Here is a 27302-nt window from a genome sequence, read left to right on the forward strand (position 1 = left end):
TTAAGCATATTATTTATACACGTATTTAAGGCAAGTTGTAAAAAGTCCTCTTGTTAACAAAATTAAAACATCAGAAGTCCAAGCTGTTTCGACCAAGTACGTCTCAAACGGTCTCCAATTTGGATTCCGTAAATGTATAGGATCGTATGGCGAGAAACGTATCTTGAGAGGAGCAATATGGCCGCCTCGCAACTTCAAAAGTCTTGGCCTATGGACTATCCAGTCATAGATTCAGATCAGTGCCCAACACACACACACAGAAGTCTTTGTGTCATCACCACAGTGTATGAAATACACACTGAGCTAACACACTCCCCAAAAGGTTGTTTGTTTACCGGCGACCAGTCTCACCACTGCCATGGAAATCAAATTCCCTCTGCAAAAGACCAAAAACAAACAAAAACCATCAAAGCAAATGACATTGATTGACTTCTTTGGCGGAAAGCATTAAGAAAAAAACTAAGATATATTCATGCTGACTCACAATGGCTTGGCTCCAATGACGTTTATTGATTAGTAAGCCAGTGCAGCAGCAGCAGCATGACAAAGCACATTTCCACGATGTCACTTTGCTGTGTCATGTCTCCACGTCACTCTTTCAGCTCTTCGTCCCACGTTGGAAACATTTGTGTGACATGATGTGTAGCTGTAAAATGTAACACGTTCTCCCTCGGTTAGTTGCTAACCATGTCGGTTGCTACATTATGCTCACTAGCTAGATGCTAGCACTGTCTGTTAGCTGCTAAACCAGCTCGTTTCTGGCGAACCGTGGCTGATTGATGATTAACACGACATGATCACCGATTAACTGTTAAATGCATCCGTTTTGCTGATAAGACCGACATGTATGCTAGTATCGATACTAATGAGGATTGAAGTGAACATTTAGCTGACAGTAAAAAAGTGGTCATTCAATGAGCGACACCGTTGTTCGTGCAATTTGAGTCACGATCGAATTGGGCTTTTCTGTGTTTCCGCTATTCACCTTACACCACTACAGAACACTTGATACGCCCGACAGAATACATATCACAGTTTAACCATGACTTTGACCTGTCACTAGACCAAGGTCACACATTACAAATCTTGGGCGACATTTATCGAATGTAAAGAAGGCAGAGGCCCCCAAAAAACATCTCAGTAGTAAGATATTTTATGATACAGGCCTTTTAAGAATAGGATAAAGCTGTGGGGGTAAGTTTAAACGTTTTAACAAAAATGACACACCTATAATCTTACCAAGTTGGCCAGTGCATTTACACATTACACATTCAGAATTGTCTTCATATTTATCAAAGGAAACTGAGTGTGAATCATTGGAATCTCCTTTGAAAGCTCCTCTGACCCCTGAATGAACATTGGCGCCACCTGCTGTTCATCTGCCATTCATTTGTCAAAATCAAACTACGCTCCCGGGTGGACACTGCGGGTATTGTTTCTCATGTTCCTAAAAGTCACGTCAAATATTGTAATCGCTGTTCAACGGCCACACACGTTCGGCTTTTATGTGTCGTCCCCGATGTCGTGAAAATAAGCACGTATTTGTCTTTTGTGGACGTTCTTCTTTCGTTGCGAATTTTCCCGTGTCAACATTGTGGAAGACGGCACTGCCAGCGTTTCTATGCTTACCTTTATAGTGTAAAGATCAATCTAAAAAATGATTAGCACTTATGAAATAACACATTTGAACAAATAAGTAGCCTACCTACATAAACGTGTAATAAATAAATAAAAACTTGAGGGGGAGGGGGCGTTTTTTGATCGGGCATCGCAATGGGCACCTAGCCCGTGTAAAGTGTGTTAGAAAACCCCGCGCGAGAAGCTGAGGGCCCTCTTTTCTGCTGCTCCGCCATTTGAGGTGAGCCGAAAGGAACATGGCGCTCCCGATTTAATTGAATATTCTCCGCAAATTGCAATATTTTACAGCAAGCACGCCAGCGCAAACCCGTCTTGTGTTTGTTCCGTCTAGGTGGATTGGGCGCCAGGATGCAGATTTTCGTCAAAACCCTCACGGGGAAGACTATAACCCTCGAGGTGAGCGAGGCGGTGTCCACGTTTCAACGCACTCTCAAAATGTCTGCATTAGAACACATGGAAGCATCACTACTCGCTCATTTAGTGTTTAGCGGCTCTCGTTGTTATTGAGCGCCAGGCAGAGTCGAGTTGAGAAGGTTTCGGAGCATGTTTGCCGACGCTAAGCGCAACTAGCTGTTAGTTAGCCGAACCTTCTAAACACGTGCAGCTAGCGTAAAAGTGGCACAAGTTGTTGACATGTTGCTTTTAAAGTCGACAGAAGCGCGCAAAATTGATGTCAAAAATTGTCTTCGTGAAACGCTTTTTACTCGCCTGACTCTTGTTGTTCTCTTGAACAGGTTGAGCCGTCAGACACGATCGAAAATGTCAAGGCCAAAATCCAAGACAAAGAGGGTAAGTTTGCTCCAACGCCTTCTTTCTTAAGTTTAGTCGCATTTCGTTAAATGTCATGCGAAGACACGAACGCGACATCTCGTAACAGGAAGTACTGACATGTTGATGCTGGGCCAAGGTGCGAGTAAAAGTGCACAGAAGTGATGGTCTTACTTTTACCACAAAGTAGCACGGATGAATGTTGGCTTCATTTACAGCAAAAAAAAAAACTTGATAAAAACTTGAGTCAGCCTTAAACTACTAAATTACAATAAGACACACTTGTAATAGCAACTTTCCACCACTGGTTGTATCTGATGTTTGTTGGTCCAAAATCAGCTCGGCGTGTTCAGGACTGGTCTTGTGAATTTCATCCCCTTTGTGCGTTTCTGACCCTTTTTTTCATTGATTGAATTTTGCATGCAGGAATTCCTCCTGACCAGCAGAGGCTGATATTTGCTGGCAAGCAGCTGGAAGACGGACGCACTCTGTCCGACTACAACATCCAGAAGGTGACGCGCGTTCGCTCCTCGGACAAATGTTTGCCAACGATTCTCCACTTGAAGCGGCACGAAAAAGAGCTTCACGTCAATCACATTGCGCTCCTTAGTTGCCAAATTGCAGGAATTTCAGAGTTAGAAACGTAAACATAAATGGAGATATTTCATTCAAGTAAAATAAAACATGGGTAAAATTGTACATAAATGCGAATGAAATTTAGAGACTTGAAAAAAAATGTACACGCATGTAACTGTTTTGTGTAGCATGCATTTAGCATTTTATAAATGAACTATTTGCCGAATTAAGGACTTTGTAATTTTGTTGATGTGATCCGTTTGAAGTGCGCACGCGTGAATGTGAAATTGGACTCGTCCGTGTTTGTAGGAGTCGACCCTCCACTTGGTGCTGAGGCTGCGCGGCGGCGCCAAGAAGAGGAAGAAGAAGTCGTACACCACCCCCAAGAAGAACAAACACAAGAGGAAGAAGGTCAAGCTGGCCGTGCTCAAATACTACAAGGTCAGCGCGCTCGAGCGATTTCTGTCGGCCGACGCTCGCCCGGCTGACATTTTTGTCTCGGCAGGTGGACGAGAACGGTAAGATCCACCGTCTTCGGCGCGAGTGCCCAGCGGACGAGTGCGGCGCCGGCGTGTTCATGGCCAGCCACTTTGACCGCCATTACTGCGGAAAGTGTTGCCTCACTTACTGCTTCAACAAGCGTGAGGACAAATAGGCTCGTAGATGTTCAATAAAAGTTCGTTTGCTTCGACCTCAACCGTCTCTCGCTCGTTTGTCGCCCGCTGCGCGAATACTCACTTGCACAAATCCAATCATGACATTCCAAATACTTTTGATTTAAGTGCACACGTTTATGGCGCAGATAAAATTTCTGGAGAATTATTTAATATTTTAACCATTTCAAATGAGTTTTTTTTTCATGCTTAGCAATGCCAGCTACTACAGCAATCAGAATGAGAAAATGTGTTTTTATTGATTTTTGGTGAACATTTGTGGCAATTTATGGTTGTTTTTGTCCCTTAAATGTTATGACAAATACTGGAGCTGTCGTACAGTTGCTTACCATGGCCAGCGACTACAACAATCCGAATGAGAAAAGGTCTTTGTTAGATTTTTGGTGACTATGTTTATCATTAAATTATTAGATTAAATAAAAAAACATTCCAAATCGGAGTTCCCTCCGTTGGATCCGAAGCGGCCTACCCATAATGCACCGCGCCGCCGAGATGGCGCTTTACTTGAGTTCTGCGCTGCATGTAAATGTTCAGCAGGAGGCGCTGTGACCAAATCATTTTTAGCTCACCAAATTGTGGTTTGGCCAGAAAATCAATTCATTTTCATCAGTTACAACTTACTATACAATATAAGATTTTCAGTGACGTCAAGTACTTTGACAAAGTGTGAAATGTGAATTTGCTTGAAGTGAAAACAAAGCAGTTGAGTACTAAAAATAAGGTTATTTACTTAAAATTGTTACATTGGACAGACTGTATACACTTTTTTTGTTTCTTCTTGGTAAACTCAATAAGGCACAAAAGAACAAACATTTCTATACTCCTTGCAAGGCTTCTTGCATATTAGAAGAGGAAAAACCTCTTAAAAAAACAAAAGTCACTCAGCCGACAAAACATTTGAGCAAGTTTCAAGGGACACGTTGACATTTAACAATCACACTTCCAGCAAAAACGTCGTTCGCGCAGCTTCGCACGAGGAAGTGGATGCAAATCAACTGTTTACCGAAAGTGACTTCATTTTGTCAGGTAATCAACATGAATATTTGCTCAGTCTAAATTGAATCATTCGACCTAAATATTCTGTATGCTAAACTACCATCGCCTCAAGAGCTAACAAAAACTTCATGTTGACGTTCCTGCTCAACAAAGTATTAAGTTAAAAACAACAAAAACATTTACAAGAGTCAGATTGGACGTATGAAAACTCAGTGGGAGGAGCCAAAGCTTGGCCCTGCTAGCGAATAAAAACAAGTTAGCCATTTGCTCGTTATCGTATTAAATTATTGGGACAACTAACATGAACGTTTGGGTTAACTTTGGTTTGTTTCAAGGCTGGGCCATTAACTGGCTGCACTTTGTGTCAGGATGATTTTTAATAAAAAATAAATAAAGGGAACTAAACATGAGTTGTCAAAACTTGTTACATTTTAAATGTGGATTTAAAAAAAAAATAATTATATGATGCTGTAAATTTAAATGTAAAAAGTACACTTATTTTGACATTTAAAACATAGCCACTTTCCTACAGGCGCCAGGAGGATATTTACAAACAGCGATGGTAAATATTCGGCATAATGACAAGCTAAACATTGAACACATCCGCTTGCCTTGCCAGCAAATGGCAGTCATGAGACTTGCAACGTTCAAGTTGGTATTTGATCTTATATCGCAATCGTACACAACACTGTTCCAACATTATCTTCAATCACTAATATGGTATGCTAAAAATGGGATCATACTTGGCCAGCGTTAGCGGCCGGCAGCTGGTGAGCCAGATGTGACGTGCACACTTACCTCGGATGCTGACGGCCTGGCACGGCGGCACTTCCTAAAGATCCTTTTTCAACAACCCAGCCTGACTCAAATGGGCCCTTTTAGCAGGTACAAGCGCGAGCGCAGTTGTGATTTGACTTCTGGAAGACACGACATTGCCCAACATGGCGGCCCCCTGAGATTGATGAAATACTTTCATTCTTAGTCCACAAATGCATTGTTAATCACAACTCGTGCTGGCACTTGCATGTTCTTGAAGTAAAAAAGAAAAATAGAAAAGGTGTGGTTCCTTTAACTGGCTGAGAACATTGAGTAGCTATTATTATTATTATTTATTTTGGGGTGGGGGGAGTCAACTAATAATAATTTGAATTAATAAAAAATTTTTTTTAATCAAGCCACATTGTTTAGTCCTAATATCATGACATCATAAAGCGTTAGTAGCTCCAACTTGCTAGCTTTGCTCCCAAACTTGAGCTAAAGCTAAATTAGGGTTAGCGCTTTTGCCAATAACAGCAGAAGATTTGCTAATGTTATTATCCATCACGTCAAAAATTATTTTTATGAATTGGTTTTAAGCATTATGTACACTTTATTTGTTGGGATGATTTTTAACACAGAATATATTTTTTTAATGCTGTTGGCTATGTTCCCAGGAGCTAGCTTACAGAAACAGTCTGTAAAGACAACATAGTAGCAACAAAATGGCTACCTCCCCCCTAAAAATAAAATAAAATGGGAAATGTGATTTTTTTTGGGGAAATACTGTCAAGCCTGAGTTATGCTCTTGAATACATTTAACATTGCGTGTGTTTTGACCCCGTAACATCAGAGGGTGTGTGTGTGTGTGTGTAGCTCGTTGATTTGGCACAACCCGTGTTCCAAAGCAATCGTCAACTCGTGCTTGAACTGTTTTCACGTGTCACCAGTTGGAGCGGCTAGCGAGCATTCGGAATAACCCAACGGCACGTTTGAACAACACTGAGCTTTCGAACGGTCGGCGCCAAGTTCAGCGCGCTTAGAGCGTATTTTCCCAACTTGCCCCTTATTAGCTTCCAGGCGAGCTAATGCTAAATTAGCGTATTTGCTAACATTGTTGTCCATCACGCATAAAATGATTTTACGTTTGCATACATGAGAATAGCGTTTGTTATAAATAAATAGTTGAAATCCACTTTCCCTGCCTCATTGGCTCCGCCCACTGAGGTTGGTTTCCACCAATGAGATTGCTTGTGGCAGCGACAAACAAAACAAACAAAAAAAGGACGGTTCACGTCTCCATGGCGATGACTCGGTCGTCTCCCTGCGGTCGAGACATTTTCAAAGGCCAACATGACGAGGAAATCCAGAGAGTTCAAATAGTTTTTTGTTTTTTTGGGGAAGAGGACAGGAAGTGCCTGAACCGGACAGGAAGTTGCTGAACGGGGACAGGAAGTGGTCTGCGTTGCTTTCACAGAAAGCGTCACCGGAGGAAGACGAGAAGACGGACGGGCGAGCGCCAGACTTGAGCCTTTCTTTTCTTGTTCTCCCAAATTGTCTTAGTGGCCGCTTCAGATTTTGATGTCCTGCGATTCGACCATCTTGGCCAGCGTCTTCTTCACCCTCAAGCTGGTGAGGCGGGAGGCGGGGCTTGCCGACCAGCACTCGCACATCAGCTTCAACATGGCGCGCAGACACTAGAAAAGCACACACAATGTGAAGATGTGCACGCGGTCACCAGGAGGTGGCGCACCTGTGTGCCCTCACCTCGTCGCTGTTCCATCGATTGGACACGGTTGGGCGCAGACCCTTGACGCACACCACCTCCAACATTTCCTCGTACGACGGGTCCGACGGCACCGTGTCGTAATACGGGAGCTGGTACTCCTCCACCATACCTGCACGCACGCCCCATGAAGAAACTTTTGATTACTTGTAGCTAGGCTGGGTGAAGATCCAGAGCCCCTTTCAAGCAACTATATGTGCAGCGCTGCTTCGTTGGCTAATGACCGTGGGTGTTGCACACGTGTCGTACCTCCGGTGACGCAGCGTCTCGCTATCTCCCAGACGACCAACCCGTAGCTGTACATGTCGGCCATCAGGTAGGCCTGGAACTGGTTCTTCTTCAGGCTCTCGTCCAGAACTTCCGGCGCCATGTAGCGCCGTGTGCCCATGCGCGTACTTAGCGGGATGTCCACCTCATTGGTGTCGCTACGGTAAAGCAAACGAAAGAGAGAGAGCGGGTCAGACGAGACGGCGGGCGGCAGCGGCCGATTGCCGATTGAAGCCAGCGCGACCTGTTGAACTTGACGGCCAGGCCCAGGTCGGCGATGCAGCAGGTGCCGTTCTTCTTGATCAGGATGTTCTTGCTCTTCAGGTCGCGGTGGGCGATGGCGGGTTTGCCCTGCGTGCCGTAGATCTGCGTGTGGAGGTGGCACAGGCCGCAGGCGGCCGAGTAGGCCAGACGCAGGAGCGTGGCCGTGTCCAGCGTGGCCGTCCTCAGGAAGTCGTACAGCGAGCCGTTCTCGTGGTAGTCGCTGATGAGGAAGAGCTGCGTGAAGGCGCCCGTGCCTTTGATGTCCGCCGCGATGAACCCTGAACAGACCGCAGTTCACGTCAAACGAGACAGTTCTGAAAAAACTAAAAATCCCTTTGTAGTGATGCGTTTGGAATTATTCATCATTCCTTCGCTACTCCTTAATCACTATACAGGGATAAAAAAATAAAAATAAAAAATAAAAGATGAAACAAAAACATTCCATAACCACTTGACTGCCCTCAATAGTGAAAATCTGCAAATAACCGCCACTTAATATAATTGACAGGGTCAAAGGTCGTCTGTCGCGTACCGAGGATGTTGTCGTGTCTCATGAGAACGGTCTGGTAGATTTCGGTCTCTCGGAACCAGCTGGCCTCCTCTCGGGTGAAGAACACTTTGACGGCCACCTTCTCACCTCGCCATCGGCCCAGCCACACCTCGCCGTAACGACCTTTGCCGATCTGACGCACCATCTGGATCTGCTTGGCGATGGTTCGCTGAACCTTTGGGTTGAAATTACAGAACAAAAACCCCAAACGGGTTCATTTGATTGCAAAGATTGCTCAACGGTGCTGTTGCTGCTGTAGTGTCAAGCTCGTACCAACAGGGGGAGCCCGGAGCCGCTGCCAGAGCTCTGGGATTGGTGGATGAGGTCTTTGAGGGACTCCCCCACAGGGATGAACACTTCCTGTTCCACGTCCTTGTGGTAACGCTGACGCTCGCTTTGCCACTTGTACCTAATATGGACACAAACACATTCCAGTCATGGTCATGTGACAGCGGAACTAAACGAGAGAAAGACTTTTACTTTTAATAAAAAAAAAAAAAAAAGAGGCAACATTTCCACAAGTCATCATTTGTCATGTGTTTTTGTATAAACTAAGCAGTGTGTACTGTTTTGTGTGTCTTCTGTGGTGTGCTGCCGAGTAATTGTCGCACCTGTAGTAGCAGACGACGGTGACGCAAATGAGCGTGCAGCAGCACAACGTCATGGAGATGAGGAAGGCCAACCAGTGGGGGCTGCCTTCTGGAAACAAGATGGAGGCCGATGGGACGGGCTGGATGAAGCCGATCGGCCGATCGGGCGGACGCAACAACAAGCAGTACCTGAAGGTGCCTGCGGGGGCAGCGTGGGCTGCAGGTCTCGGTTGCAGAAGTCGGTACTGCAGCACTCGATGGTCCTCCTGCTCTGAGCGTTGGGGGAGTCCTGTCAATCAAAAGCAAACCGGCACGTCACACACTCGGACTGTGTGTGTGTGTGTGTGTGTGTGTGCGCCTTTGTCTTTGCTACATTATGGGGCCCATACATGCGTGTTTTTCCAGGTTTAACTACCATTGTGGGGACCGACTTGGTTTTAGAGTTTAGGTTTGAATTGGGTTATGGTTGAGGTTAGGGTAAGGAATGGGGGTAGGCAATCATTTTTGATGGTTGAGGTTAGGGGGCGGGGCTAGGAAATGCATCATGTCAATGAGACGTCTCCACAATGATACAAAGTGTGTGCGTGCGTGCGTACCTTGCACTGGAAGTGTGATCCTTCATACTTCATGCATCCCGAGGTGAGGATGGCCTCGCCGTGCTCGTCCTCCTCGATGATGGCGAAGCACTGTCCGTTGGTTCTGAGGAACGACACTCGTCACCTCGCATGAAAACACTTTTTGGCAAATGTTATTTATTTCTCGTGAAGCAATTTTTTTCCAGCTTCCACAGCTTGATGAGTAAATGATTTTGCTGACGGCAACAGCCCGACAGTGACGAGCTAAAACATGAGGACGAAAGCGTATCGAGATGTTTTTGTTTGATGAGACTTGAGTGGAAGAAAAGGTCAGCTGATGGTCTGTCAGACGCTCAAAAGCAACGATGTTGATTGGAAGTCCTCCCAACAAATCGGCTTGTGATCAATTTCACAGCAAGCTTTAAGTTTCTGGCCTGCACTTGGGGAGCGGCAAATCAAAACGTCCTTCCGGGCAAATGTCATGGTACGAACGGACGAACCGGACGACGAGCTGCGACTTACTGGCAGGTGTTGTTGGTGGCGTCTTCGGGACAGTGTCCGGAGCAATAACAGCTGAGGAAGCGAGCGGCGTCCTCGGGGGCGATGGTGGAGCCGTCGCCGGGCCGCCGGGCCTCCGCTTTCACGCCCGTGCCCTGGAGGACGTGGTCCGGGTTCTGACCTGCGGCTGCAAAAGCAAAACGGAACCTGCCATTAGCAGCAAAACGACCACACCATCCTTGCAAGGTCAAAGTGATGCTGCTGCTGAACCAGAGAACAGAAAACACGCCAAGCAAACTTAAATTTTTTGTCCTCTGGTGACTTGAGAGCGAATCGACACGTTTGGTTCTTAAATTGTCCCGCAATCTTGAAAGATGGATCCAAAGACGCTCGCTCAGAAAAGATGTTGAAAAGATTTTGGCAGTCAACAAGTTTTGTGCTCCGAAAGTATTTTTCAGTTTCTTGTTGAGTCCACTATGTAGTCAAGTATATGAAAATTGCTTTGTAGTGGTTTGGGAGTCAGGAATGATGAATGATTGATAATCATTCACTCAATCTCTGCTCTTGAATCCCCACATCAGTACTTGACAGTTTAGTGGACTTTTTTGGGAGCCATCTTGGGCCACTACATCAAAATCCAAATTCCATGACTGCTGTATTTGTACACGCAAAATAATTGACAATAATATCAAAAATAATTGCCATAATACATAGTTGTATGTGCCCTTCAATATAGTATTCAATTGTAGCTGTCAATCGGCTCTCATCTTGTCGTTTATTGTGAGGTTTGATGATGTCATCGTGTGCAGGACGGCGTTATCAGCGAGTCGTCCTGGAGGTGAAGCATTCCTCCTCTATCAGCATGCGGACATGTGACCCGGCTTGTGCTATTTATAAATCCATTCCAAATAAGCGTGACACAGATGATGTTCCCCTTCCACAAGTTGGCATCTCAGTGACTGGAAAAAGTTGTTGTTGATTTTTTTTGGTGAGAGGGAAGAAGGACAGAGAGGAGCGAGCGAGCGAGCGAGCGAGTCTTGTTGCTGCTTATCAGTTCTTTTTCTGGCTTATCTGATTCCTTCTCCAATCCGCTTTTTTCTCCTCCTCCTTGTACACGGCGCATTCCAGCCCGCTTTCCTGGCGGCAACAACACCAAAGTGCGCTGACGTGTCTGGACTTGAAGCGCAAACGCTTTGGACTGCCTGGTCGTCATGGAAACAGTCGTACACAATTTAAAAGATGTCATCTTACATCTAGTCCAATCCCAGATGTATTTTTAAGTAGATAAGAGATGAGCGAACATAAAGACTGACAACTATGCAGTCCTGAATTGAAATGTTTGTGAGTTTTCTTGATTTTTGAGGTGTGACCCACTTTGGAGTTCCTGGCATCAGTCGTCAGTTCCCCACGACATAAAAACTTGACCGGCCTCGTTCACATCAGTCATCATGTGGTGCAACTGTGACGTGTAAAGCAGCTAGCCAGCCATGCCGACGTCCTAAAAACGCATCTTCCCTTTGAAAAGCCTGCTGGCATGGCCCCTTTAGAGGGCCTCGTTGTCTGCAATGAGTGCACACACACCACGAGGAGGAAGACAGGTGAGCCAATTATTTCATTGTTATTATTATTATTTTAAGTCCGACTTGACACTCCGCATTTGGACTGATTCTTCGCAAACGCTGGTGAGATTTGGAATGTTCACCATTTTGAAGCCTATTTTATAAACCAGATTTTTTTTTAATCATCTCAATTTGTCAGGGTTGTTCACAATACACTTCTCTGTAGTGTGTCCAACTTACAGGACATTTTTATTTCTCCTTTACAGGGACTTAAAAGAGATTTTTGAGTATAATGTGCCAACAAGCATGTGTATTGCATGTGTTTTATACTTGTTTTGTCACACCAACAATTTTAAATGCATCAGACTCGGAATACATGGAGGAGGAAAAAGTAGCAGAAAAAATGTGTGTGTGTGCGTGTGTGCGCGCACGTGTGCGTCAGTCAGAGTGGAGACTGAGGTCTGGCAGAGAGAGCACGCTGAGTAATCGGACTCTTAAAGTCACAGCGCAGCTCTAACACACACGCACCACACATTTCTATGAAATGCAATAAATATTTAAAAGTTGATTTAGGATCAAACGAAAGATTTCTCGAGAGTAGTTGCTTTTCTTGTTCCTCTCAACAGGTTGTTGTTTTTTGCGTCACATTTGTGTCATATGAGAAAAAATGAAAACAAAGCCATTTTGGGACGTGAGGCATAAATAACTAAAGTCAACTAAACATAGCCACCATCATAGAAAAGGAGGAGAAATCAATTGATTTGTGCATGGAGGCCAAAGTGAAATATGGGCCATTTGTGGGTTGTGAAGAGGGGAAACGAGCCCTCTTCAAGGGGCAAACGTGTCTCCGGAGGGACGAGGGATATTTCCGGAGAACAATGACTGTTTGGAGCGCTTAGCGCCGCCGACAGCCCGCGCCGCGTTATACAGGAAATGGTTCATGTGCACAGAGGACGTGCGAGCGGCAACAATCGGCTCAACAGCTTCCTGCAGCGCAAGGCCAGAGAAAGTTTGCCAGGTCGACAACGAGCGCGGGAAACGTGAGACAAAAATGAAGGTGGACTGAAGACGAAATGATTACAGTCAAATTATACATTTCATTTGATTAAACAACTGATTCATAAATTATAACTAAATTAATTCTAAAAAAATAACACCAAATGAACAACAATTATTTTATTATCAAAAAAGTCTATTATATTAGTTGCATTCATTAGCTATTTCCCCCCTAAATTGTTTATCTCATAAAGCTTTTCTTTGGTTTGTTTTGTTATGCGTGACATAACTAAGAGTGCGTCGAGCGCGAGGCTTGGCGTCGCGTGTTGCTCGTACCTTCTGCCCTGAGGACCATCATCAGCGTGGCGGCCGCGACGGCCAGACGCAACAGGAGCCCTCCCATCCTGCAGCGTGACTGGACGGACGCTGGAGCGAGGCGGGACGGACACTACCGCCGTTCCCGATGCAACTTTGGGGTCCCGGGGCTTCACGGCAGATGCTTGCTTTGCTTGTCTGCTATCACAAGATGAGAAGAAGCTCCTCTGGCTGGCTGGCTCTTTGGACTCGCAACACTGGACACACACACACAACATTCACATTTAAGTCATGACGTAGAAATAGTTTGTGATTATGTCAAGACTTTGACTTTCACACCAACTCGTCTTTGAAGTCGCCCTGGAAATGGCCAACAAGACCCTAAAAGGCTGCTTCAAATCAAAATGGCAGACTTCCTATGTCCTTTTGGGTATGGCTTCATGAGACTTTTTTGTGGGTCTACTCATGATAGACATGTCTGCTAAATTTCGCGTCGGTAAGTCAAAATGGCATCAGGAGCTGAATTTTCAAAACATTGGAAGAAAGCCTGAAAAAGACCAAAGTTGCTGGAAAAAAGGAATGCTTCAAATCAAAATGGCAGACTTCCTGTATCTTTATGTGCATGGCTTCCTGAGACTCTACTCATGATAGACCCGTCTAGCAAATGTTTATGCTGAATGGTCATATTTGTGTGAAGGGCCAAAATGCAGCTAAAACGAGCACTTCAAACCAAAATGGCTGACTTTTGGTGTCTTTTCAGGCATGGCTTCAAGAGACTTTTTGTGGGTCTACTCATGATTAACGATGTCTACCAAATTTCATGTTGCCATGTGAAACTTGCTTGGAAGGCTTCAATTTGGAGAGAACAATCAAGTCAACGAAGTATGTTCAAGGCGGGTGACGTTCACGCTGCTTTTCTTGTTCCTCGCAACTGGTGTGACTGCAGCAAAGTGACGAGGAATGAGGCACCCCCCACCTCCCATCTACACCAAATGATTTGTCCAAGATGTTGCGCAATTACAGGCGCAGCTCTAATAACCACATATCGCAATTAGGGGGCGCCGATAGGGGGTTGGTGGATGTTGGTACGAGGAGTGGGGGAGTCGTATGAATGTGTATGTATGTGTGTGCGTGCCTGTGTTAAGGAATTAGCGGCAATGTCCAGCGTGTCTGTCACTTTCCATTTGCCAGGGCGGGACAAAGAGGTCGGACCTGTGACCCACTTTTCACACATGTTTGGCTGGGGAAGGGGTCCCAATCAGTGTGTGTGTGTGTGTGAGAGAATTCCCACTTTGAGAAGAACATCGGACATGATGTTGCGTGTTTGTTTGGGTGCACGAGTGGACAACAACGTGGTCAGGTAAGACGGACCGGCGCAAAAAGAACACACTCAGAAGTGCTAATGAGACGAGTCGGGTTCAGGAAGGACCGTGCAACCAAACAGGAAGCCGATTCCAGCTCCTACAACCTTCGCCTCCTCCATGAAGCCATCCTACGTCCACTTCCCTTTGAAAACAGTGTCGTAGTAGCACGACATCACACGCGCACGTTATCTTCTACATACGGCCACAAACGCACAACAAGTTTCAGCTGTCACTGCGGCCTTTTGTCAGCACAGCAAAACTCAGCTAGGTAAAGGATTTCTTTACTGGGGGGGGAAAAAATGCATCTGCCTGAACAAAAGGAAAGCTCAAACCCGTCCATAAGAATCAAGCAAGGTGAAGGGCATGGCGCTAGCTCCTTAACATGGTTGTGAGAATGAAAGCAGCCATTGTTGTGTGGAGCCACCTGTCCACCACATAAGCGGGCACCCGGCCATGACCATCACACGCCCACATCTTCCTCCTGAAAGAGTCGCGTCCATGCGGGCAATTCTGGGAGTTGTGCTCCAAAACCAGTTTTCATCACCTGAACTATTTATAGCCCACGATACTGTAGACACATTTGGGAGAAATGAAAAGGAAAAAAATTGCTAGTTCCTAATCACAAAGGGATTTTCAGTGGACAATTTTATCTAAAAATGCGTATGACGTGACCTGTTGGATTTTGAGTGAACTTGATGATGTCATACTATCACCTTGTTACCTTCATAAAACAACGAACAGCATTGTGGTGTACTAATAATGGCCACCTTTTAAACACACACACCTCCATGGCGAGCGGCTGCTGTGGCGTGGAGGTCCAGACATCAATAATCAGACTTAATGCAGGTCCACTTCCTGTTCTGGAAAAAGAGTGGCAGTCCAAACAAACAAGCCCGAGGCAGACAGCTCGCGCACTACACAAATAAATCGTGTAATGACCGAGATTGGGATCGTCGGGTGGAGGGGCGGGCCAACGCCAACCAATTTTGCTTGGGCGTTAAAAATGGAATGAACAACCATCTTATTTGACAATCTTATCTCATGTCCTTCTGCACAAAACAAGAAACACTTTCACCACTATTTCCTCCATCACTAAAAGCTAACTTGTGTGAAAACTCCGATAAAAATATGGAGCCGAAAAACAAAAATACAAACTTAACAACCCCGCCAAATTTCAATGATTAAAAACATCATTTTCTGCATGAAGTGCGTGCACTCACGAACAACGAGGCACTCACCCGAGTGGTCGATCCACAGAGCAATGTTTTTCGGCGTGTAGGCATGAGACAATTGTGCTGGATCACTGCTGATCACTCAACTCAATTTCTCTATATATTATGGGAGGAGCAGTGCATGTTGGTGCGTCACATGGTGCAACTTTTGCAATAAACAGGCAAATAAAAAATAAAACAAGTGCGGTAGCTTCACAATTGGGTAATTGTCGGTCCTTGCACACTTTCCAAACAAATCTATGAATTGAATGAACAGTAGACCAAAAGTGGCACTAGTAATGGAGAAAGATTTTTACTAGTGTGCTGAATTGTCTTACTAGTGAGGACAAAGCGTGCACCAGTCCATAGAATTGAAGATGCATGTGGAATGAATGAATGAATGAATGAATGGTCAAACTGCTTTCCATGCTGGAGCATGTCACACGCATGTGCAGTTTGTCAGTCTTCCAGGTCGTGCATGGTAAATCACAAAACTTGAGTTTTATCAACTGGACTCTTGTTTGCAGTTTTAACTTTGGTCCAAAAGGCTTCTTCAATTCTCAAGTAGGGAAAGTAAAGTATGCAACTTGTTCTCTCTGCATGTGCCTCCCACGTAATCCTTTGAGTTGTTCCCTTATCTCCCTGCACTTTCTTCATCTTGTTGGGGGAGGCGGGACCCCGAGTGTCACAACAACAACAACAGCAGCAGCAGCAGCAGCAGGCCAGCAATGGTGCGGGCGCCCACTCAGCCCGCCGTGCCTTCCGAGGCCTGGGAGACTGCAGGCCAGACTTCCTGGCTCCGCCGCCATTGTTTGCTGGGCCGCTCTCTGCGCCTCATCTGCGGCCGGAGATTAGCATAAGAATACCCGCAATTCCCGAGACTCCTCATGCGTGCCTTCTCTTCCTCCTTGCCAGCTAATCCTCATCATCTTCAACGTAATCCACCCGTTCCGGATACAATCTGCAGACATCACCTAGCATTTAGGACGCCGGTGAAAAACTCAAAGTCTAGGGGTCAGCTCCTGCCCAGCACACACTTTCTTTTTTTTTTTTTAATAATCAAAAGTAAAGTGACTATTCAACTTGATGTGCTTGTTCAATCCATGGTCAGATACTGTTGGTCATCCGCAGATTAAACTATTTGCGGATTTGTTTTTCAATGTTTTTATCAATCCCTGTGTTTTGTGGAAATGGCTTATTGGCTGTGTATCTGCACTTAAACTATATGTACATGAAGTATGTAAAGTATTCCAGTGCAATTATAATTGGTGTGACATATTTTGCCGATGATGGCGGCCCAACCGGTCCCTATCCCCCGTCAATAGCAGCGGTCGGTCTACTGTATATTTGGGCGGTCACTTTTTTTCATCACTCCTGATTTCAAATTCAATTGACTGTTGCACATATATACAATAATAAAACACAGGGGCAATATAATGAAGTGATTATGCAGTAGATTACGCAGAAAAAACAAAACGAGAGAAAAAGTTGACTGGAGTCTTCTACGCTTCAGAAATTAATTACCCAGCATCCACCGGGGCCACTCATACGTCATGTGGAGTGAATGCATTTGTGTTGTTCAAATGAAATGACGACAAGGCTTTTCAGTTTGCTGCTCCCCGTCTGCGGAACGCTCTCCCAGAGCTCCTCAGACGCCACAGACGCTGGAAAAAAAGAACTTAAAACCTTACTCTTTAAAAAAGATTTTCCTGGCTGATTTCCAATTTTATTTTTTTAAACAAATAAAATGTATTTTTTATTGATTATGAACAAATATCAAAGTGTGTGTTGCTGAGCAGAAGAAGCCATCAATTCTTATGACGTGGCTTGGGGGCCTGGAGGTGTTTTTAATGAGGGTAATCGCCATAGTAACAGGCAGCCAGGTCTGTCCATCAGAGGCACAGTGTTGCCTTTGTCCTCCTGCGAGGCCGTAAAACAAAGCCACGCACACCATAAGGCAGCAATATGATCATAAATCACACGCGCCGTCAGGGGAACGTACACACACAAGCCAAATGTTCGTACAAAGTTCACTTGTTGACACTCATGTTCACCCTTTAACACAAAAAAAGCGTCCTTCATAACCCCTCCAAGTTGTCCATTAAATGTGACCTCCCATTGCATATTTTGACACTTTGTGTCTCAGCTGAGCTGCTCAATGACAACAATAAGGCGGCCAGATGCGCCAAACTAAAATATCACTCTAATTGTAGGCGGCACACTACACACTGCTGTGTGTGTGTGTGTGAGAGTGGGCGTATGTGTGAGAGCGGACGTGTGTATATGTGTGTGTGGTCAGTCAGCCAACGGACTGTGTGAGGAATAGCCACATGGTTTCATCCACTGTGTCGCCTTAGAAGCTAACGCCAGGCCTCAGAGTCAACATTACACACCACTTGGTGGTCCTTGTGTGTGTGGGGGCGTGCGTGTGTGTGGGGGCGTGCGTGTGTGTGGGGGCGTGCGTGCGTGTGACAAGAAAAACTGACAAATGATTTGAAAGTCCCACGATGAAAATGTCTTAACAACTAAACATTAGCTTTAGTTTGATACAAAAAAAGATGACGACACCAGCTGCATTTGATTTGAATGAGTATCAACACCGTTTACTTTGTAATTGTCGTTTCTCCGCAATATCGCACTATTAACTTCTGATGTTTTTTTAAATAGACACACAAGAAGGGTTAACAATATCTTAATATCTATGCTTATTTTGTCATTTCAAATGATACATTAGCATTAAACAAGTGGATTGTTTTGATTGAACCTCTTAAGTCTCTTGTTTTATGCAACTAACGATTATTTTAACTTGATTATTCTGTTGACTTTCTTTTTGATGAATCGATTCTTTGCTGCAAATCTAAAGTAAACTTCAACCGTGAGTGGGAAAGGTCACAGATTTTTTACCTAACATGTCTGCAACATATCCCCCAATGAACTAAGGTGAGTTCAGGGGAAATAAATGGAATAAAAACCCAAAGCAAACAATATACAAGTGCTCAGAAGACATAATTCGCTGTTGGTGGTTGGTGGCGTTATACTTTTTTTCATAAATTGTGTGCAGCCCTTAATGTTCGAAAATGGCACCTGAAAGAGTAGGAAAAAAAAAAGTATGCACAAAATCATATGTACAAAATGGAGATCATCACATTCCATCATTCATCTCAATGTTTCTGCTTATGATCTTTTCATAGGGAACTCTTGACATACTTTGAGACTGAAATCATGAAGCTTAGACGTGAGTGTGCGTTTGTGTGTGTGTGTGTGTGTGTGTGCACTGCGGGACATATGGGAGTGATTTGGAGCGCAGACGAGCCGCCTCTGAAGGTCTCAGAGTACATTTCGAGTCAGAATGTCGACAAAAATTGCACTCAACGACCCGCTTGATTTGAACAGAAAATCCAGCATTTCCTTCAACAAAAGCTGCCTTCCGATAGACGCCCGACCACAACATAGCAAGTCATCCACTTCAGACTAATTAACGTCTCTCTTTCCCAAGAATGTTCATCATCAGTTTGAAGTCAGTTGCTAACGGAAAAAAGCAGCAGTAAAGATATGATGACGCTATGTGGAGATGAGTGGTCGCTCCACAATGTTGTGTCCATGTTTGGGTTCCGCATAATACAATTTGAGGAAATAACAGCCACAGCACACTATTTGCAAACAAAGGACAAGCAACATCTAGTTAGTGGTAACCTGATCCAAACAAACCAAGTGCAGCATTTTGGACCCGATTGACGGTGACACGAAATGATGATGTGCTCACGTCAAATATGAAAATATTGAAGAATAAACACGATCTGCCATCATTGTGCACCTCCAATGGCTTGAACAGCTACACGCGCACACACACGATGCAGTGAGAGGGATTCCTGCTGAGTTCTAAATCAAAAGCAGACAATGGGCAAAGTGAGCCAATCAGAGGCTGCAATTAAAAAGGCAGGAAGCCTCCTGATTGGCCATCTCTGCCGTCATTGCTGGGATCAAGGGTTAATCTCATGAAAGGGCAAGGGTCGGATTTTCAGGGGGTACATAGTGTTCATGCAACCACATTCAAAATTCTACACGTATTGTGAAGCCCACACAAATATGACGCGCGTGTGTGCGTGTGCGGGGGGGGGGGGGGGGTGTTCAAGCCATTAAAATGTGCACAATTTAAGATAGAGGGTCACATTTTTATATTATATGTGAGCACATGATGTCATTGTGAGTAGGATGACTGTGTCTACTGTGTGTGTGTGTGTGTGTGTGTGTGTATGAGACACTCATTTGTAACGTGTGTGCATTTGTGCCAAGATTGTGTTAATGTGTATATATGCAAAGGGGATGCAAAATCCTACATACAGGAAACTTCAATTCACAACAATAATAATAACAATGCATTCGATTTTTATGGCGCTTTCTGTGACGTGTATGTGTGCTACATGACATTGTGTGTGCACAGACTGTGCATGTATGAGACATGCTCTGTGTGTGTGTGTGTGTGTGTGTGTGTGTGTGTGTGTGTGTGTGTGTGTGTGTGTGTGTGTGTGTGTGTGTGTGTGTGTGTGCATACCTGAGCGCTGTGTCCGTGCGTGTAGCATGTTGCCGCAAGGCTCCATGGGAAAAGCGGGTCACATCAGAGCAAACTGTCAGGACGAGAGCGACACAAAAGCTGAGTCATGTTTTCACGACCGTGCTGCTTGTCATGTACATTTGGCATAAAAAAAAAGAAGTTTACTTCCGGCTCTGGATGAAGAAGACAAAGCAGGAAGAGGAAGGAGGAGCTCCGGCGAGGTGGGCCACCGTTTCGTTTTTATAGACACGACAAGGAGAAAATGGAAGTCGCTCACACTAGAGTTATTCCGATACCGTTTTTTTTAGCCCCCCGATACCAATTCCGATACCCAGCTTTCCTGTATCGGCCGATACCACACCAATACCTAAGTTGGTTGTTTTTTTCTCAACATGAAAAAGCTGTCCTGCCATTGGTTCAGAGCATTCAAGAGCCAAGAGAATATCTTAGGTCTGCATGCAGTGAACATGTCACACATCAGCCCATCTACTGGTGAGCAAGTGACATAACATTTGACATAAATTGGTGTTTGGAAGCCATCTTTTTGTAGTCATGTTTCCTTCAGCTTGCGGAAAAGCAAAAGGTGCCGCTGGAAGAAGGCGTGCGGCTCGCCATGAGAAAGCAGAGAAACCAGTCGTCACCTCGTCAACAAGCAAAGATGACTGAAGTATGCGGGCCGGGAGGTAAACACACACACACCAAGATAACAGGGCTGCTAAGCTAACAGCTGATAGGTTGAGTCCAAAGTCGCCTGACATCGCTTCTCTGCTCCATGTGACTTGGAGGGGAAAAAAGGAGTGACTTTCACTTGTTTTTGTCAAAAGTGCAGACATTGAAATGATGTAACAATGCGTGCAGACACACTAAACTAAACGCTCGTCTGCATATTTTCACACAACAAACAATTTGCATGTGCAATCCAACTGCTCAACGACGGACAAACATGTGGAACAAAGCCTGCCATTGAGCTAGCAAGCGGCAAGATTTCAGCTACTGGTCCATCTCACTGACTGATTGGTCGGTTACGGGCAGGTCCAAGTTATTGGTTGTTGTAGTCAATAATGGTCGGTCTCATCGCCTAACCAGGTCAGCAATGCAAATGAGATTCTATTTTTAATTGCCTTACCATAAAATAAATCTGTTCCAGCCCACATGAAAATGTGCATTCATTTTAAAAAAATGGACACAAGTTTGGTACTACAATCACACAAGTAAAGAGTTAAACTGCTGTGTAGGAGTTGTGTTGGATGTGTGCCTTTAATGGGCGTGGCTGAGTGAGTGGCATAAGGAGGTGGAGCCAGGTTGGCCAGTTAGGTTTTGCTTGTGCCCCCTGACGTTGCAAGAGGTCAGAGGTGAGGGCTTATGGAGACTTATGGAGAGGGGCGAGTGCAGCGCACCAATCAGGGTTGCCAAAATCCTTGTCAACGATGAGCCCAACATCCGGGCGTGCTCTTTAACACTAAAAGACGATGGGAAAAAATGATTCTCAACAATAAAGTGGAACTAATTATGGACAATATGGATTCGTCTCCTCACCCAAATTGAGAATTGTTTCATTCTGGTCACAAAGAAAGAGATGGCACCTAAACGTGCGCTTGAAAATACACAAGTGCTGATCAATGCAGTCTCAGTCATGAGGTCAGCGAGACGCCAGTGTGGCGAGCGCGTCTGAATTATTCACTGCATGCCAGTATTTAAAGCCACGATCAATAACATTAAAAGTCAACATTGGACGCCGCAGATGGAAATGAATTCAAATGTTTTGGGAAAGTAAGAATGTCCGCCAAGGTGGGCACCGCTTCAAACCTTCACAGTCGTTTCCATCATCAACATCACTGCAGACTTGCTCATTTGAAGTCCACTTCATGCCGTCGTCTTCATTTTTGCTTGCTCCCGTTCAGCTACAGAACTTCAAATGTACAAAATAGGTTGGCGATGTTACTCCAAACCTTTTTTTGGGCACCAGATAACCGTTATCGTTTTTGCTCTGCGCTATAATTGCGATCGTGAATGCTGATAGAGTTTTCTCCCCAAGGCCCAGCGTGAAGTTTCCGTAAATAAAAGGAATCCTGTTCAAATTTCCCGTCTGTGATTTGCTTCATGCGAACTTGAGTGAAGAACACGCTTCACGGAACATTGACATGATAACAATCGCGTGAAAATAGGTGCTTTTTGGGAAAAGATTTCCAATCACAAGGAGGCACAAAGACAGCAAGCTGGTCCAACTACGTCCTTGTCCTCGCCCTCATCAAAAGGTGGATTTCTTTTGGCCGCTCACTGGAAGCCAAACACTTCCTTATCAAGCTCATTTTGTCCACACACGCGCTGCTGCAGCAGCAGCAGTTTGCTCCAACATTCATGAAAGGATGTGCGCTGTGGCGGACATCACCAAAACGATAATTGTTCTTAAAATAAGAATAGGGAAAAAAAAATACAAGTTAAAACAAAAAACTTCCACCAATACATGAAAACGAAGTATTGCCATAACTCTGAAGTGAAGTTACTTTGGATTTGTGTAAGGTGAAAATCAAATCTGTTTTTAATAAGGTCAAAGCAAATGAATTGGTTGAATTAGAATTGTTAAAACATCAACTGTATGTTTATTTGATTCATTCAGGGTTGCTAATATCCATTTCTGCTAACGTGTAGCCATTAAAAGTCAGATGCAAGACGGAAGATCACAGCTGTACAGTTTCAGCTAACAGGACTACAATTCCGCCATGACACTTCACTTACGGAAGCAGGAAGTTGTTGGATATCTGACGTGACGCTAATTAAGTGGCCGGTCCGTTTGCGGCTTTTTGGGGGGGGTTAACTTATCCCACGTTAGTGACAAACCCCAACTTATTTGCTGATTTCTTTCCCTCTCCCATCAATCCCCTGCTTATTTGCACTTCTCAACTGGATCCCCAACTTATTTGTAGGCGGTTTTCAGGCAAACCACGGCAATTATATTGAGCGGGGTCCACTGTAAATGCCTGTTCGCTGTTCGATGATCACGTTGTAACAGAGTTTCAGTTAAAAGAAAACGACAACTTGAAATCCCAACACCTTTTTGGTTTTTGCAAACAAGTGTCCATATGCACAAATGAATATGCACTCTTTTGTTTTCAACGATAAGAGATTTATGGCAAGTATTATTGCAGCACCCAAGCAAGCCTTGTGAGCGCAATTTGCGATTTTTTACTTCGTCAAACATGCAGAAGGAAAGATGATAAAGGAGCTGATTTTTTTAAATCTGCGACAGCACACCACCATGAACCTCTGCACTATTGGAGAGACTTGCAGGAGGAGGAGGAGGAGGAGGCGGCGGCGGCATCGCATGTTTTCCTCCCCGGCTCAGCCACTCTGTCTCCAGGTTCCTCTGGGAGGGGGGGAGGAAATGGGAAGGAAGGGGGAGGAAAGCAGACAGAGGAGAGTGCTGGTGATGTGAAACCTGATCTCCCTCCTCCTCCCGCTGCTGCTGTGCCACCTCGCCGTAGCGCCTCCAGACTGCATGGCGGGTAATGCGATCCTGCAGCCTGCAGCATTTGGAGGCGCTCCAAGGAAAGGCAGCCCAGAAGAAGGAGGGGGGGAAAAAATGCAGGAATAACTCCCACAGACGGACACGCACACAGCGAGCCCAACAAGATGGAGAAAGGAAGAAGAAATGAAAACTGCAAGCATAACACGTAGAAAAAGAAACGTGCTGTTTGCAAACAATGGCTAAGTCTTAGCATGACTAGCATGTGTTCATCAAAATGTATGTCAATAAAAACTCTCAAGGCAAATACTGTCAATCAAGTGAGTGTTTTCCCTCGCATGGAACAGTCCATTTCCCTTGCGGACACATCAATAAATTGCCCCTTCTTTGACGCTAACCATCCATGCAGCTATTTAAATACACTTCTGGTCACCATTAAGGACACAATTCTTTTGTTTGTTGTCGTTCAACGAACAAAACTTCATGTGAGACATCACATTTGGTCAAAATGTACGCACAATGTTTGCTTTCTAATTTTTTCCTGTAGAAATTTTACCGAGAGCATTTTGAATTGATATTGACCATATCACGTCGATATATTTTGATCTTGAATTTCGGTTTCTCGCCTAGCCCTAATGATATATTTGCCTAAATTTCGCTTGCAGAAAAACACAAAAGTTATGACGTAGACCACACGTACGGTCACACGCACACGCACAGATTCTTTCCTTTATTAGTGTGATATAAATACTTGTGTGTGTGTGTGTGTGTGTGTGTGTGTGCGTGCGTGCGTGCGTGCGTGCGTGCGTGCGTGCGTGCGTGCGCTCTGCATGGAATTTGCAGCTGTGACACACTGGTACAACTACAATTCTTCACTCACTTGTGTTCCTAATAAAGCATTGCCAAGAATGACCTTAAGTCGTTCTTTACACTCAAAACATTTAGTTCCAATAACGAGTTTCCTCGCTTTAAACGGTTTTCATTGGAAGGCATTGATGCTGTTCTCCTTGAAGATGCAAGCACTTGAGTGGTCATCAGCCACAAAAAACAACAACAACAAAAAAACAGACAAAACAAAACAAAAATCTGTCAAAATGCTCCAAAATGGCTGTATCCAGTCAGTGTGGGAGTCATGTGACTCAAAAAGCAAATGCAAGAAATGTTAAAAGGCATGCAGTATTATGAATTTTTATTCCATTTAAAATACTTCCCAGATGGCGAAAGAGATGTCAAAATAACCAGAGAATAGATTCCGTTGAATTATATTTCTCACCATGGTGAAATTGGCTCTGTTTAGGGGCGGATCTGCTCTGGGCCAATGGGGATTGCAGCTTTCGTTAGATTGGAAACCAGTGGGCGGGATCTGTGTGAGAAGCACAGCCCCAGGTGTAGAATTAGAAGCCATCTTTATTTCAGCTGAATGCAGCTGATGCTAATGTGTGCGGACACTGCAGCTCTGCTTACCTATTAGCTTTAAGCATACAGTGCTTGAAAGTGGCTCTTTTTCTCTGGAATTTGTCCAAGCCTACCTGATCACATCATTGGCCCAAAAACTCAGCATGGGTTAGGCCTGTCAAAATTAGCCCCACTGTAATGTCTAGGGGTGTTAGAAAAAATCAATTTGGCAATACATCGCAATATTACAGCACGCAATTCTCGAATTGATTCAATTTGCGGCCAAATCGATTTTTAAACATCAATTTTTTAATGGAAATATTCAACAAAACTTCTTACTTAGGGTTAGGATTCACACATTAAGCATGGAAGAATGTTATATTAATGGACCATTAAGTCCTAATATTTTATTTCAGTGCTGTTCAAACATGAAACAGACTGTAACCTGTTTGTTAAATGCAGTGGCTCAGTTATAAGCCTGAGCTTTCAGATAAATAAATACATTTTCATACTGATTTATATTTTCTAAATTTGAGTTTGGGGGGGGGGGGGGGATCGCAATAATCAATTTATAGATTTATATCGGGATTAATCGGTATCGAATCCTATGAATCGTGATACAAATCGAATCGCCAGGTACTCGGCAATTCACACCCCTAGCAATGCCACAAGTGGGCAAAATTGACATGAGATTACTCAAAGACATATTTTCACAAATGGTCAGATTACTCAAAATGTACTTAATTTTTTTTTTCCATTATGTCCTATTTGATGGATGGCCAGGCATTCCAGACACACAACTATTTGGATACAGCACGTCAAAAAGTCCATTTTACATTTATGCCCTTTCAAGTCTTCCATTCGGTAACGAAAACACATTTTCACACTTGAAAATGCGTAATTTAATGAATAAAAATTAGCACTTGAAGATATTCAGAAAGTATCTGAATATCTGAAGGTAAAACAATGTGGAAATATACATTGTTGTTCGATTTTTGTTAAAGTTCTTGTTTATTTCCACCCTCATTTTGAAATGACAGCTACCTTCGTGTAAAAACAAATGTTAACAAAAGACTAAGGTCTTCCTTTCTTTTTAATCTGTGAAATTATCAAAATAGAAGTCCCCTCATTTATATTAGCGGACGAGCTAACATTGTGGGTTGTTTGTACAGTTCGGGTTCCAGGGGTGAAAATGTTGTACACGGTTCGAGTTAATGATAAAGATGTTATCATTGCAGAAGATGAGGAGGAAAAGTTGAGCTAAACGTTAGCTAGCTGAGGAATGCGGCTAATAAGACTTCGCAAACTTCGACATCCCATTTGTTCATTGACGTGTTAGTATCGACTCGAAAGGGGATTCTCGTGGAATTAAAATAAGAAGAAAAAAATAATAACTGCGAAGCTGTGTGGCAACAATAAAAGTTGAGGGTAACTTTTTTTTCCCCCCACGACGGCAACCGAAGGGCTCCGTCTATCACCTGGCAGCAACACCCAGGAAAATCTCTTCAGCTGCGCGAGCTTTCGAGTGATTTTATGGCTTCTTTGCACAATCAAATCACCAGACTTGCTAACATGTGGAAGGGACAAATAATGAAAACATTCACTAAAGACACCTGAATGGGGGAAAAAATCATCTCCTAGTAACCGGGTTGGCTGTAAACACGAGAGCGATTCTCTTGATTACCTTCCAACAAATAGACGGCACCCACAAGGCGAAGCCAAGAAAAAAAAAAGAAAAAAGTTGACGACTGTCGTCTTACCTTTTTCGTCGCGTGTCATCGACGACTAGTTCGCTCCCGCTCTCCCTCTTCCTCTCTCTTGGACTCTTTTTCAGTCAGTGGATAAAACGTCTAAAATTCCCAACAGAGACCAAAAAGGACTTGGAGTCAAATTCCAGCGTTTTCTGCGCTATCCCAGCAACAAGCGGTTGCTAACTTGCTTCTGCTGCTTCTTGCTCGCTCGCTCCCTCGTTGACTGCGTGTGCGTGTGCATGTGCCCGTGCCCGTGCGCGCGCGTGGTTTACTGACTGGTCGGTTCCGCAGCAACGCGAGACTGCACAATCATTACTTTGCCGCAACAATAGAACAGAAGCCACACAAAAGTTCGTGATCATCTTATAAGATACAGGAGCTTCTAACTTCGATTTCAAGGACCCCGCAAGTTTTGCCTTTGCAAATATACGGAAGTCAGACTTGTCACACTTTAACGTGAGCGACACGTTTCAACTTACAACGTGATGTTTAACCCCCCCCCCCCCCCCCCCCCTGAATTCCTTCAAGTAATGTGACTATACGTTAAAATAAAATTTGTATAGTATTGTTGTGTTGCATCGAAATTGTTATATTTTTGTAGGCTACAAAAATACAATTTGGGTCCATCACAACTCAAGAGTAAACACTATTTTCGCTTACTTTTTGATTTGCATTTGAACGCAACACATTCACTGTGGAAAGACAGCAAGTGACTTTTCCAGCTTTCCAGTTGCACCAAATCTCAACTTGAGTCTTTA

The 27302-nt window shown here is 44.3% G+C and overlaps 2 protein-coding genes and 1 long non-coding RNA gene across 4 annotated transcripts; 1 reads left to right on the plus strand and 2 right to left on the minus strand.

Annotated features, from left to right (window-relative positions):
- Positions 1–337: 337 nt before the first annotated feature.
- LOC147163378 (uncharacterized) lies at positions 338–1532 on the minus strand. Its single transcript, XR_015096953.1, has 3 exons — positions 1228–1532; positions 485–646; positions 338–376 (listed from the first exon to the last, which is right to left on the minus strand). It is a non-coding gene; the product is annotated as an uncharacterized LOC147163378 (long non-coding RNA).
- A 241-nt stretch (positions 1533–1773) lies between these two features.
- Positions 1774–3673, plus strand: rps27a (ribosomal protein S27a). Its single transcript, XM_086093610.1, has 6 exons — positions 1774–1858; positions 1970–2034; positions 2373–2427; positions 2833–2918; positions 3292–3423; positions 3488–3673. The coding sequence occupies exons 2-6, from the start codon at positions 1987–1989 to the stop codon at positions 3635–3637; spliced, it is 471 nt and encodes a 156-aa protein (XP_085949736.1). The 5' UTR covers positions 1774–1858; positions 1970–1986; the 3' UTR covers positions 3638–3673.
- Positions 3674–4359: 686 nt separating this feature from the next.
- LOC147163380 (bone morphogenetic protein receptor type-1A-like) lies at positions 4360–26782 on the minus strand. Of its 2 annotated transcripts, XM_086092838.1 has the most exons (13): positions 26554–26782; positions 19936–20008; positions 12830–13065; positions 9963–10125; positions 9462–9564; positions 9055–9154; positions 8887–8971; positions 8549–8684; positions 8258–8450; positions 7706–8003; positions 7444–7619; positions 7176–7306; positions 4360–7105 (listed from the first exon to the last, which is right to left on the minus strand). In XM_086092838.1, the coding sequence occupies exons 3-13, from the start codon at positions 12894–12896 to the stop codon at positions 6980–6982; spliced, it is 1578 nt and encodes a 525-aa protein (XP_085948964.1). In that variant the 5' UTR covers positions 12897–13065; positions 19936–20008; positions 26554–26782; the 3' UTR covers positions 4360–6979. The 2 variants fall into 2 exon arrangements, with proteins under 2 accessions (XP_085948964.1, XP_085948963.1); XM_086092837.1 differs by lacking the exons at positions 19936–20008; positions 26554–26782 and having other exon boundaries at positions 8887–8974; positions 12830–12911.
- Between the last annotated feature and the right edge of the window lie 520 nt (positions 26783–27302).

Source organism: Leptonotus elevatus, chromosome 13 (genome assembly GCF_054856555.1).
Source record: "Leptonotus elevatus isolate MCC_2025b chromosome 13, RoL_Lele_1.0, whole genome shotgun sequence".
Taxonomy (NCBI): Eukaryota; Metazoa; Chordata; class Actinopteri; order Syngnathiformes; family Syngnathidae; genus Leptonotus; species Leptonotus elevatus.